The sequence below is a fragment of the Onychostoma macrolepis genome, chromosome 02 (genome assembly GCF_012432095.1).
Source record: "Onychostoma macrolepis isolate SWU-2019 chromosome 02, ASM1243209v1, whole genome shotgun sequence".
Taxonomy (NCBI): Eukaryota; Metazoa; Chordata; class Actinopteri; order Cypriniformes; family Cyprinidae; genus Onychostoma; species Onychostoma macrolepis.
The window spans coordinates 31,365,224-31,377,452 of NC_081156.1; the positions used below are offsets into that span (position 1 = coordinate 31,365,224).

The following is a 12,229-nucleotide window of genomic DNA, read 5'->3' on the forward strand; positions in this document are numbered from 1 at the left end:
TCGTCCCTTTCTGCTATATAATAAATTAGCCATGTTATGTTAATAACTAGAGTTATGAGTTACATGTTACAATAAAGGAATGTGCTGTTACTGCATATCCTGATGCGGCCCACTAGTTAAACACAGAACTATTAGTTAAATTTCCAATTCAAACTTTAAAAATTTTAAACTTCTGATTTTATGCTGAAACTATTACATTACCTGTTTTTAATCACTGCAGTTTCAAGAGTGAAAAAAAATATTTCACCAAAAATATCTGTCCAGGTCTAAAAAGGACAAAGAGTATAATTTCGTGGATTTTGTGAAGAATGGAACAATCTTCAAGTCATACTCTTATGGGGTTTTTTTTTTTTGTCCTTTTTGGAGCTTAAAAGCTGTGAAAGCTGGTTTCCTCCATGGGATAAAAAACAAAACAAAAATGTATTAAATCTTTTTATCTCACAATTCAGACTTTCTTCTGACTCAGAGAGTCATTGGGAGATATAAAAGCAGAATTGTGAAATAAAAAGTCACAATTATTATTTCTTGGTGGAAACAAAATACCATAAAAAGCAACTCATCAGCAAACTGATTTTCACTGTTAAAATAAATCTATATATTTAATTATTTTAATATTATTTTCCACTCTAGTCATCTGTCTATCTGTCATCTGTCACACAATTCCATGTGGGGAAAGACCATTTGTGACCCTGGACCACAAAACCAGTCTTAAGTCACTGGGGTATATTTGTAGCAATAGCCAAAAATACACTGTATGGGTCAAAATTATAGATTTTTCCTTTATGCCAAAAATCATTAGTATATTAAGTAAAGATCATTCTCCATGAAGATATTTTGTAAATTTCCTACAGTAAATATATAAAAACTTAATAATTGATTAGTAATATGCATTGCTAAGAACTTCATTTGGACAAATTTAAAGGTGATTTTCTCAATATTTTGATTTTTTTGCACCCTCAGATTCCAGATTTTTAAATAGTTGTATCTTGGCCAAATATTGTCCGATCCTAACAAACCATACAATAATGGAAAGCTTATATATTCAACTTTCAGATGATGTATAAATCTCAATTTCGGAAAATTGATACTGGTTTTGTGGTCCAGGGTCACATATGAACTCATGCCCCACAGCAGGTTATTGTGTGAACAGCTTCAGGTTCAGGCCTGAGTGTTTTCACTGAGCTGTTGGATGCGGTCTGCCAGCTGCAGGCAATGTAAGATCCTGCTCCTCTCCTCCTGGAGCTCGGCGGCAGACACTTCACCCTGCAGCTTCCGGCCGAACAGCACCAGATCCTGCATGAACAGACCCACCGGCTCCCGCTGACCTGCAGGAAGCTCCGTGATGCTGGCGTCCTGGAAGCGAAAGTGTATGTGTTTGGCTCTGCCCAGTCCTGGACCCCGCTCTTCAATCCAAGTTAGAGGTCTGCGTAAGAGAGAACTTTAATTCACTCATTTTTTTGTGTGTGACAAATGATAAAATGGGTTTAAAAACATATTTATTAATTTATTGTTAAGTGAAAACTTTGAAAAAACGGTGACCAGTTTCACATTTAAGAATATACATTTTCTGAAAATGTTCATTTGCATTTTAACATTATTTAGTAATGATTTAGTTATTTAGTAACATTATTTAGATTCCAGATTTTCAAATAGTTGTATCTTGGCCAAATATTGTCCGATCCTAACAAACTTTACATCAATGGAAAGCTTATTTATTTATTTATTATAAATATACATTTTCTGCATACATTCATTTATATTTTAACCTCAAATCTTGGTGTTATTTGTCAGTTATACAAGAAAAACGCATATAAAGAATATAATTAAAATATATTACATTTAAATGTAAGAAAATAATGCAAGCATCTAAAAATACATAATTTTTTTCAATGTAAAAACAGCTGTCTGTGGCCGCAGTGCACTCACTTCTGCTGCTTGGTCAGTAAGTGTGCCGTCATCTTCATGTATTTGTTGTCTTTCTCCTCCACCAGAGACGCTGCAGTAACCGTGAGCTCCCCGAAAAGATCAACCAACCAGGTCAGTCTGGCAATACCGCTGAAAGACGGGAACCCAAAATTTGGCTTCAGGGATCCACCTGAGAAGAAAAAAATATATAAAAATCACCATAACTCGAAACCCTAGTGGAAGCCTTAAAAAAGATGAACTGCATACTATTATATAGTCACTACCTGTGAAGTGCAGCGTTGCCTCCTCCAGCGTTTTCCCAGCTATGTCTTTTTTCAGCTGTTTGAAGTCAGGAGTGAAGAGTTCGATATGTTCTTCATGTAGCACCAGGCCTGAAGATACCATACAGAAGTTAAACATTCAACCATACTGGAGGCAGAATCATATTATTTAACTACCTTATAATAACAAACTTCTACCATTCAAACATCTACTCAGTTATCTCCAGAAGACAGGACAGAAACTCACCCTTCTGCTGAGCCAGATTCCACAGATCCACTGCAGACGTGTAGCTGAGGGTCATGGGATACTCGACACACACATGCTTCCCTGCCTCCAGAAACTGCCTGAGATTGAGCAGAACGTGATCATTCTGTCATGTGTGAGGAGTCAGAAGTGATTATGTGCGAGGAGGAAGTCTGTGCGTCACCTGATGTGCTCTTCATGGTTGGTGTTTTCCGTGCATATGAACGCTGCATGGATATCATCTCTGCTCAACGCCTCCGTCACAGAGATCTGCTTCACGCCCTGCTGATCTTCAAGAGACCTCCTAAACAAACACAAAACACAAGCAGAACTTTAGATGGATGCATATATGATGAACAAAACTTTCAATATAAGTCCAAAAACATGTTTTAAGGGCAGAAATCTCTTCTGCCATACGTTTCGACATGGTACGTTTATGGATTTCTATTGAAACTGCACACTAAGGGCAGCACAGTAAATATTTGCCATATGATATGAAATGGCTAAAGTGCACAGAGAGCTTATCTTATTTTCTTTGAGGTCAAAAGAAACCAACATGTAACATATGTGCTTTAAGCAAATCAGGCTTAATTTGTCAAATAAATCAAGTGGCTACACTGTAAAAAGTGATAAGTTGACTTAACTTTAAAAAATTGAGGAAACCCGTTGCCTTAAAATTTTTAAATAAATGATCATTTAAAAAAATAAGTTAAGTGAATTGTCAAGTTCACTTAACTTTTTTTTTTTTTTTTTAAATTTTGTTTACTTAATCATTTTAAGGCAACGGGTTTCCTCAATTTTTTTAAGTTAAGTCAACTTATCACTTTTTACAGTGTATATGAATGTCTGGATGATGCACTGACCTGGACACAAAGCCTTTGATGCTGAACTTCTCAGCAGCGCTGGATGGAAAAGGAGCAAGTAAATCTCTCATTCTCACACATCCTGCGATGCCTATACCAACAACCACTGATCCCAGCATGATTCCTGCAGGAACACAACATGCACGAGCAGAAAATCAGCATCATCTACACGTGGAACCAGTGAGTTTGTTCTGAACTTGATTTAAATGTTGTATGGCATAATGCAAGTGCAGCAGCTATGGAAACATTTAAAACAAGCATGGAGAGGATTGATCCACATCTACACTGTCCTTGCCCATAAGCATGATGTTAAAACAAGTCAATACAAAGACACTATCATGAAAGAGCAGCATGTTTCTGAGAAACTGGTTGGAGAAGTCTGAGGAAGTTCTTGGCGTGTCTGCAAGTGTGTCTGTCTGATAAAGGCTTGTTTAAGCTGCAACCAGTCTTGACTTGGACAACTAAAGCGTTTTCTCTGAATATTGCATAAACAAATCCTGCTTATATTAGTTACCGATATGCTGGGAAAATGGGAGACATAAGAAAAAAATATTTGCAAAAGCAGTTTAGTATTTTTTTATTTGTGCAGTCACTCCAGAACAGAAAAGAATAATTACTAATTTATTCATTTTAAATATAAAATAATCTTTTGATTCAAGTTAAACATCACAAACTTTCCTTTAATATCATTTAAAGTGCCTGTCACGATGGTAATGACAGCAGAATTGAAAGCAGTAATTTATATCTAGAAATTACAAACTATACACATAAACACCAAATAACATGAACATTTTTAATTAAGTTTATAATTATTTTTATTTTCCCATGACAAAATGAAAAAAAAATTGAAAAAAAAAAAAATCACACATTAAATAAATAAAAATAAATAAATGTATTTATTTAAAAAAATAATAATAAAAAAAAAAATGAAAAAAATGTGTATATATATATAGATAGATAGATAGATAGATATAGATGTAGATCAGGGCTCCTCAAATCTGGACCTCGAGATCCACTTTCCTGCAGAGTTTAGCTGTAACTGTTAACCCTAATCAAACACACAAACACATGCTAATCAATGTCTTCAGGATCATTAGAAAATCAAAGACAGGTGAGTTTGATCAAGGTTGGAGCTAAACTGCAGTGGATTGGACCTCCAGGATAATATTTGAGGAACCCTGGTGTAGATCCATCTAACCAAACTAAACAGCAGGAACAGGAACAAGAACAAGAAATTGACACAGATTTGGTAATGTATAGCTTGTAACGTTAACTAACTGACTACATTAAGAAGACAATTTCCTAATCATAAAACGGCTAGCAAAGCACTGACAATGCATCGGTGTTTCCTATTTTATTAATATGTTTTAGTGCTCGTGTTAATTAAAATACCAAAAAGCGTCACTTTCACTAAACGCTTCTGCATCGCGCTAATCAGAACGCGCAAATGAGAGATTACACAACGAATAATGTCTAGTCTTCTATATGCATAAGTACAAGCGCAAAACTAAATCTCCTCACCTCTGAATGTACGCAAAGAGCCTTCGGTGTGGACCTCTAAAGCATCTGCAGGGAAACAAGAGCGATGAATGACATTATCCGGCGTGACTGGAAACAACTTTCGTAACTCCTTTTTTTTTTCGTAACCCCGCGTGCGTCTGACGTCACGCGCTCCAGCCGCACGTGTTTTTGTTGTCGACAGGGACAGACAATAAATAAAGTAATTCAGAGAAGATTAAGAGTCGTTAGCTTTACACTAATACTTTGCATTAACATCTTTATCATGTATATGATAATAAATCGCAGACTGAATGTCTACAATGTGTTTCTTCAGAATACATTCATCGATGTTTGAATAAAGTTTTTCAAATGAAAACTAACATGGCGGCTTCCATAGCGCGCTGCTTGTAGTGTTTTATAACAAAGTCACTTTGGTCTTATCAAAGAAATAATAGATGTGACGGTGAGTTATTATTATGAACGGACCTTGAAGTCGATGCATGAATGAATTAAGGCTCAATTCTGTGAAACGAGGGGCATTTTTCTGACAATAACCCCTAAATCTTGCTACAGTAGTAATCCTTAAGACGAGTGCAGTATGTTGTAAAATAATAAAAAAAATATGCACAATTTATTTCACTGAAGCAGAAGCCTTTAGATTGAACTATTCTCCCCATGAACTTAAAAACCTTTCAGTTTATATTATTAGGTCAGTTACATTTTTTTATTATTTTAATCACTGCCCTTTTATAGAGTTTTCTTCCAGCCATAAGATATTTGCTCCATCCGAAGCGAGGATGAGTCACTCCATCAGCCTCCTGCAGCAGATGACCATATTCGTGACAATAGTGACCGGCAGCGGCTGCACTATGATGTATTACCTCATGCAGAGTAAGTCATGGCTGATTAAAGCTTCTGTTAGCTGTTAAACATTGTGTGTTTTATTATTTTTTTTGTTCCGTTTCTTTCAGGAAATTTTGCAAAATCAGAGCATTACCGTCTGGCCCTTGAACAGCTGAACAATAATGCCACCGCCATGGCCAGTCTGGGCGCTCCTCCTCTAAAGATACTCAACATCCATTTATCTGACCGACACAACCGCGTTGACCACAGCAGCGCTCAGGTCAGCATCACCGCAAACCTGCCTCCATGAGGTGCATTAGAAATACTGATCAGAAATATATTAATCATCTATCTCTCTATATATATATATATATATATATATATCTATAATCAATTTCAGCTGAAGATCCCAGTTACCGGGTCAAAGACTGGAGGTTATCTCTACACAACTTCCACCAGAGACGCTCTCATGAACAGGTACCATGATTTCCCTCTTTAAATAAATGCACACATACAGTTTTGTTACATTTTATATAATCTTCTTAACCTCTTTTGTCATTAGATGGCACCTCCAGCAAGTGTTTCTGAAGCTGAGGGAAGGCGAGATTGTCGAGATTTTCAATGAGACAGAATCTGAAGAGTAACTTCACACAGAAACATTTCATCAATGTTAAAAAGGCAACAAACGCCAGACAGTTAGTAGATGATTGACGGCCTGTTTTTTTCTTAACTAATGTGATTATGGCATTTGCACACATTTTTCTACTTTAAATGTTTATGTGTTTGGGATGTATGGAAGCGGTGTCATGTGACTCACTTTATTTTGGGGCAGCTTGGAAATTGTTTTGATTTGTTTAGTACCTTTTTTTGCTGTTTTATGTGCTTCATTAAAGATGGATGGTGTAAAAATCATACACTGTAATTTTATGTTTTATCATATTTATTAAGCATGTCTTCATAAACGCACACATGCATAAACAGATAAACGATCCTACTAAATTATATATGTGTATATATATCACAGTAGGCATAGTGTTTAAAGCAGATCTGATTATACCAATGTAGAAGCAGGGTCACATAAGATATGTCAAAAGATAATAACCTCAATCTGTTTGACTTTCCACCTTAAAATGTGTATGAAGCATGAAAACAATATGACAATTCAATACTGCGTGTAATACCAACACTGGGATCATCTGTTATGCCATTGACTCGTCTTGTATCATCATAGTTACTAAACTTTACCAGTAGGTGTCAGTAAAAGATTATTATTCAGTAACCCTAGAAATCTCTTTAATCACTTGTTTCTCAAAAAAATAAAAGCAATGATTTAATTTAGTAAAAGATGCAGCCTATACAGAAAACAAGTGCATTTTGTCCAAGTCATGTGATTAAGTTAGACTACTTTTCATGAGTGAAGAGCTTTACAGACAATTTTGTGCCATTTATTTAATATTTTTCTAAAATGTTCTTTGTACATCCGAAATGAAACCGCATGAAGATTTTGAAGTCATTTTTATAAACGTGCTTAGAAAAAAACATTACTGGTGTGTATCTTGAGACAAAACAAAGGCACTGATATGTTTTAAGATCAGTCAGTGCAAGTTTCTTTCAGTTGAAACAGCTCAGACTTAGATTTTAGTCTAGGACTAGGCTTAAGCCTTGACTGTGAAACCGGGGGTTAGTATCATAAATCTATATTCACAGGAGGCAGCAGACATCATCCACAGAAACACAGTGATCCAGTTTAGCCACACGGCCTGTACTTTCCTCAGACTCCCACGTCTCTCTCTGATCCACATCTTGTCTCATTAGTTTTTTTGTTGAAAGATTGAGGCCAGAAAACCCAAAATATTTAAATAAACATTTAAATAAAAATAATGTTTAAAACATTTAAAGCTATGATGATGATATAATAATAATAGTGCAATATTGCATTCAGTTTATCTATTAGTCTTAGTGTGGAATAGTATATTACTCATACAGTATGCAGTATGTATAGATGACCTACTATATTTGCCAAAATGCACAGCTACAGTACACTGCGTAAAATACTGTATCCCACAATGCAATGCACTTGAATGGCTTTTCATGTTTACACTGACAAATTCCTCAGAATACTGATCATATGTTGCACAAATAGAACAAGCAGTATGCTATTCTGAATTCAGCCATTGTACTTCAAAGTTGCAACAACATACAGTTTAAAACATTTATTGTTGCATAATGCATACTGATTATGCACACTAAATTTAGAGATAGTATGTGAAACCGTATGCAGTAGTGCAGTGAGCAGTATACGCTTACTCTTCAGTTCTCTCTGAATCTGTTTTGAATCTGACTAAACCTTGGTTCCAGACCGAGTTGGGGCTTCATGTCTCAAACTTTCCTTCTTCTCTCAAGCCCTTCAAAAATCCCAGTTATCCCCCAAAACCACCCGCTCCTGCTCCAGAAATATCCTCATATTCCACAGAGCTCTGGGGACCATCTGTCTTCACTTCCATCTGCCAAAACATCCATGCATATAAATACTTCCTCCAATCTGTTTTCATCTGATTTTGCAATATATTACATCACAGTGTTTTAACCAATGAAATGTATAAATCCTTCATTAAATGACATCAAGTTTTTAATATTTTTTTGCAGATTATATGGTTGTAGAGAGATGTGCTGGCTTGTTTTGGCACATTTCAGATGGCTTGAGGTTTTCTTGAATATTACAGAAATGACAAAATCATGAGAATAAAGACTGTGAAGATACGAAATTGGGTAAATTGAGGGACGAGGGAAAGAATTTGCATTAACATTATACAAAAACACCATACATTTGTTTAGTTTTTTTAACCCCTAAATGTGCAATATTTGTGAATGAAATGCATTAAACTGGCGAAACCCCTTTTAATTCAATGCAATGTATCCAATAAATGATTCTGTATACACATAGTATAGATCTTATATATTACACATTTAATTTTTGACAGGAATTAAGGCCGTGAGGGACTGAAGTACAGTGCGTTAAATGGATTGTAACATGACTGTTCAGTTGAAACGTGTTTCTAAAAAACAAAAACCTTTCAGTAGACAAAAGCCTCCATAAAACAGTTTTAAAGTTGTGAAAATTACATGACGTAGGACCTTTATACAGTGCCACGTTAAATTCAATATGACTTTTGTCTGTTGTAGGCTATATTGGCTGTCAGACTGTACTATCCATTCGTTAACATATATACGTTAATATCTAATTTTACTAAGTAAGAGTACAATTTTCCAGATTCAGCAAGATGAACAACCACATCCGATGGATCAAGTGTCAGGTTCTGCATTAGAAAGTGATTGTTTATTGACATTCGTTAACAGTGTTATGCTGTAGTTACAGAGCTCAGCCTGAGAGGGGCGCTATAAGTGACCTCAATACACAAGTCAAAACATTTGTACATTTTCCGCTCTTATTCTCTTCCATACACATGGATTAACGTGTAAAAAGACATAAGCAGGCTAGTGTATGTGTCCGAGGTGGAAGCAGGAGCCAAATCCTTCTGCATTTCCCAGAATGCCATGTTTATAGAGAGGCAGTATGTTCCACAACCTTCTCACATTGGTCAAATGGCTGCGAGTGTCTTGATAAATGAAGAAACGTCCTCCACAAGCGCCAGAGTAGCATTTCTTACAATTCCAACCAAATATGCATAGTAATATACATCTGAGAAAACTAACATTATGCAAATAGTAAGTATGAAGACATGTTTTTCAAAAAAGATGAATGGTTGGCTGTTGAAATGATTCATCACATTTAAAATTTAGATTTTACATAGACTGTTCAAGCAAGTATGTACACAATGTGATATACAGACATTTTATAATTTCTTAATTGGGATAAATAATACAAATTCATTTTCTACATTCCTAATATCTTAAGCTGAGTGTTGTTCATTTTGAGCTGCAATTGTTTTTAGCAGAATTACATTTTGGACACGATCAAAAGCCGTGATTGCTTGATCCCCATAACCACATTAAAAGGACAGTTCACCCAAAAATGAAAACTTCACAATTGAATCTGTATGACTTTCCCATTCTTCTGCATATTCAAACAATGCATTTTTTTGGGGTGAACGTACCCATTTAGAAAATATTAGGAGACAAAAGTAAAAGTCTGATTGATCAAGTGTGGATTAGACAGAAACACATGCACCTTTAAATGGCATCATGTTAAGACAATTTATGAGCATCTTAATGTATAATACACATTCACATCATCTTAAAATGTAAACATGAACAATAATCAAAACTTCAGCACAGTAATCGAATCTAGTCGTCAATAAACCAACCACAGAATGAACAACTCTGACATTTCAAAGAAACGTGTCCTGACATTTAAACCAATTTCCTTTTTGAAGAAATAAATGACTCACTGTTCTTCAAATACACAAACAGCTGAAACACTCTGAAGAACACAACGTGTGGTGCACAATTTTTACTATTTGGTCTGTCATTTCTTTCAATCCACTCACCAATTTAAGTCATAAAAAGACATCATATAAATAGAAGAAAAAAACACATTTCATAAACATTAGGGAAAGTGAGTGCATATTATGGCATCAGGAAACTTTAAGTAACTTTTAAGTTAATTTTAAGCGACAGTGAAAGATGGCGATGTGACAAAGTTTAGACAAACATTTTAACTTTATGCAAATAAGTAACAAATGTGATGCAGCAACTGCCAATGGGAGCGCAGACAGTAACACCCATGATCTGATTTTGAAAATTGAAACAGATGCATAAAAATACAATAAATAAAATCCCATTTTAATACTAAAAATGAACATGCTGAATGAAACGGTTTATATAAACTGCAGAAGTGCGTAAAGAATGACATGAAACTGCTCATTATGAGCATTTACTTCTGAGACGTCTTCATTCCCATTAGCAGTGCACTGCATTACTCATTTACATAAAGTACACGCCCACATCGCATCACCACTGGTTGTTGTCGCTCTTGTTGACTCAAATCACTATAAATCGCCGTTACCATGAATGCACCTTTACACAGTGTCTTATCTAGATGCAACAAACAAGACATTTTGTTACGCAGGATGGCTCCGCCCACAGTGCAATCTCATTGGTTTAAAATCCCACGCAACACAGCTGTATAATAAACACTAAATATATCCTGATTGGACTTGTTGTGTTTCGCTTTTAGTGTTGTCATTTTAGTAAACATCATATGTTGGGCTTTTAAACCCAAATACATCGATTCATTGAAAGCAATCGTGTGTTCATTCAAACATTACAGACAAGACAGCATGAAGCCTTAAACATCCTTAAACATGTCTGATGCTTTAATGATTTTAATATTTAAATGTATTGATTAGTGCACCTCAATAAATCAAAAGTGTCAAATCAAGGCGCAGGCTTGCCATTTCCTCCTTTGACTCCTGCGAAGTGACGTCACTTCCTGTGACGATGCCGTGTTTGGTGAGATTATGTGAACTAGTGCACACATTTACAGTTACAATTACGGCACCTCAATCAGATATTTTCTGTGAGCATATTTGGTTTTAACTTTACAATTCTTGTCAATGTGAAAATGCACCAACAGAAAGGATGCTGGCTGTAACGGTTTGCGGTGAAATGATGATGTGCGAACTGAGAGCGACTCCAGCGGAGGTCGAGGCCCTGAGTGTTAAAGCAGGTTGAAGGCTTCTCTTTCACTATTGCATACCCGTTACACACTGTCCACCCGCGCAGGTGACTGATGCATGCAGTGGTGTCCTGAACAAACCAAAGAAACGGACACAGGACACGATCCACGCTAGTAGATAATTACATACGGTGTACATGGAAAAGTCACTGGGAGGAAGGTGTTTTGTGCCTCAAGTCCTCACTCGAGGCCAAAAGTGCTGGTCTCTTCCACAGCGATCAGCAGTTTCTCGTACAACATGGTGTAGGATGGATACGGCGGAAGATCCAGACGGTTAAAGCATGTGTGCGCCCTGAGAAACCAGACAAGAAACATCAGCAGCTGGATTGACAGTCTCAATGTGGATTGGCCTTGAGTATCTTAAATTATATTCATTTGTAATTATTTATATTCTTACTTTTAAATGACATTAATAAATTCTACTCATTTTTAATTATTTATATTCTTAATTATATGATTATATTAAAATATTATATATATATATAATATATATAATTTTATTATAGAGAGGCGAGAAGGCGATTAGTCACCAGAAGAGACGGACGGCAGTGTAAAGACCGAAGAGTGTAAAGACCTGCGACTTTTTCCTGTGCGACTTGAACCGAGCAACGACACCGAGCTACACACTTAAGTATCTTTTTTTCCTTCCTCACTCTGCTCTCCTATCCTCTTTCCTTCTACCTCTATCATGTGTCTCCAAAACATTCCGGTTCTCTCTCAGCCACGCTCTAACATCACTCGCAGACGGCAACGTAATACTGCTAACCTACGCCCTATCTCTACATCTTCCACTACACCTCTGGCTTTCTCTGTGGGTCTCTGGAATTGTCAGTCAGCCGTCAACAAAGCTGACTTCATTTCTGCCTTTTCTTCAAAATCCACTCTCAGCATCTTG

The 12,229-nt window shown here is 36.1% G+C and overlaps 3 protein-coding genes across 5 annotated transcripts in view; 1 reads left to right on the top strand and 2 right to left on the bottom strand.

The window, feature by feature from the left end:
• Window positions 1-288: 288 nt before the first annotated feature.
• On the bottom strand, window positions 289-4,970 carry blvra (biliverdin reductase A). Its single transcript, XM_058793429.1, has 7 exons — window positions 4,815-4,970; window positions 3,294-3,417; window positions 2,615-2,734; window positions 2,434-2,531; window positions 2,190-2,297; window positions 1,927-2,095; window positions 289-1,423 (listed from the first exon to the last, which is right to left on the bottom strand). Exons 2-7 carry the CDS (start codon window positions 3,410-3,412, stop codon window positions 1,159-1,161), a joined length of 879 nt encoding a protein of 292 aa, XP_058649412.1. The 5' UTR covers window positions 3,413-3,417; window positions 4,815-4,970; the 3' UTR covers window positions 289-1,158.
• LOC131550920 (cytochrome c oxidase assembly factor 1 homolog) lies at window positions 4,391-6,548 on the top strand. Of its 2 annotated transcripts, none has more exons than XM_058793442.1 (5): window positions 4,391-4,542; window positions 5,547-5,684; window positions 5,765-5,916; window positions 6,037-6,113; window positions 6,199-6,548. In XM_058793442.1, exons 2-5 carry the CDS (start codon window positions 5,591-5,593, stop codon window positions 6,278-6,280), a joined length of 405 nt encoding a protein of 134 aa, XP_058649425.1. In that variant the 5' UTR covers window positions 4,391-4,542; window positions 5,547-5,590; the 3' UTR covers window positions 6,281-6,548. The 2 variants fall into 2 exon arrangements, with proteins under 2 accessions (XP_058649425.1, XP_058649434.1); XM_058793451.1 differs by lacking the exon at window positions 4,391-4,542 and adding an exon at window positions 5,118-5,256.
• A 1,765-nt stretch (window positions 6,549-8,313) lies between these two features.
• Window positions 8,314-12,229, bottom strand: part of hecw1b (HECT, C2 and WW domain containing E3 ubiquitin protein ligase 1b) — a 48,647-nt gene continuing 44,731 nt past the window's right edge. For both annotated transcript variants that reach the window (XM_058762898.1, XM_058762888.1), the window contains exon 28: window positions 8,314-11,626. In XM_058762898.1, the coding sequence (XP_058618881.1) occupies window positions 11,515-11,626 (112 nt within the window). In that variant the 3' untranslated portion in view covers window positions 8,314-11,514. The remainder of the gene's footprint in view (window positions 11,627-12,229) is intronic.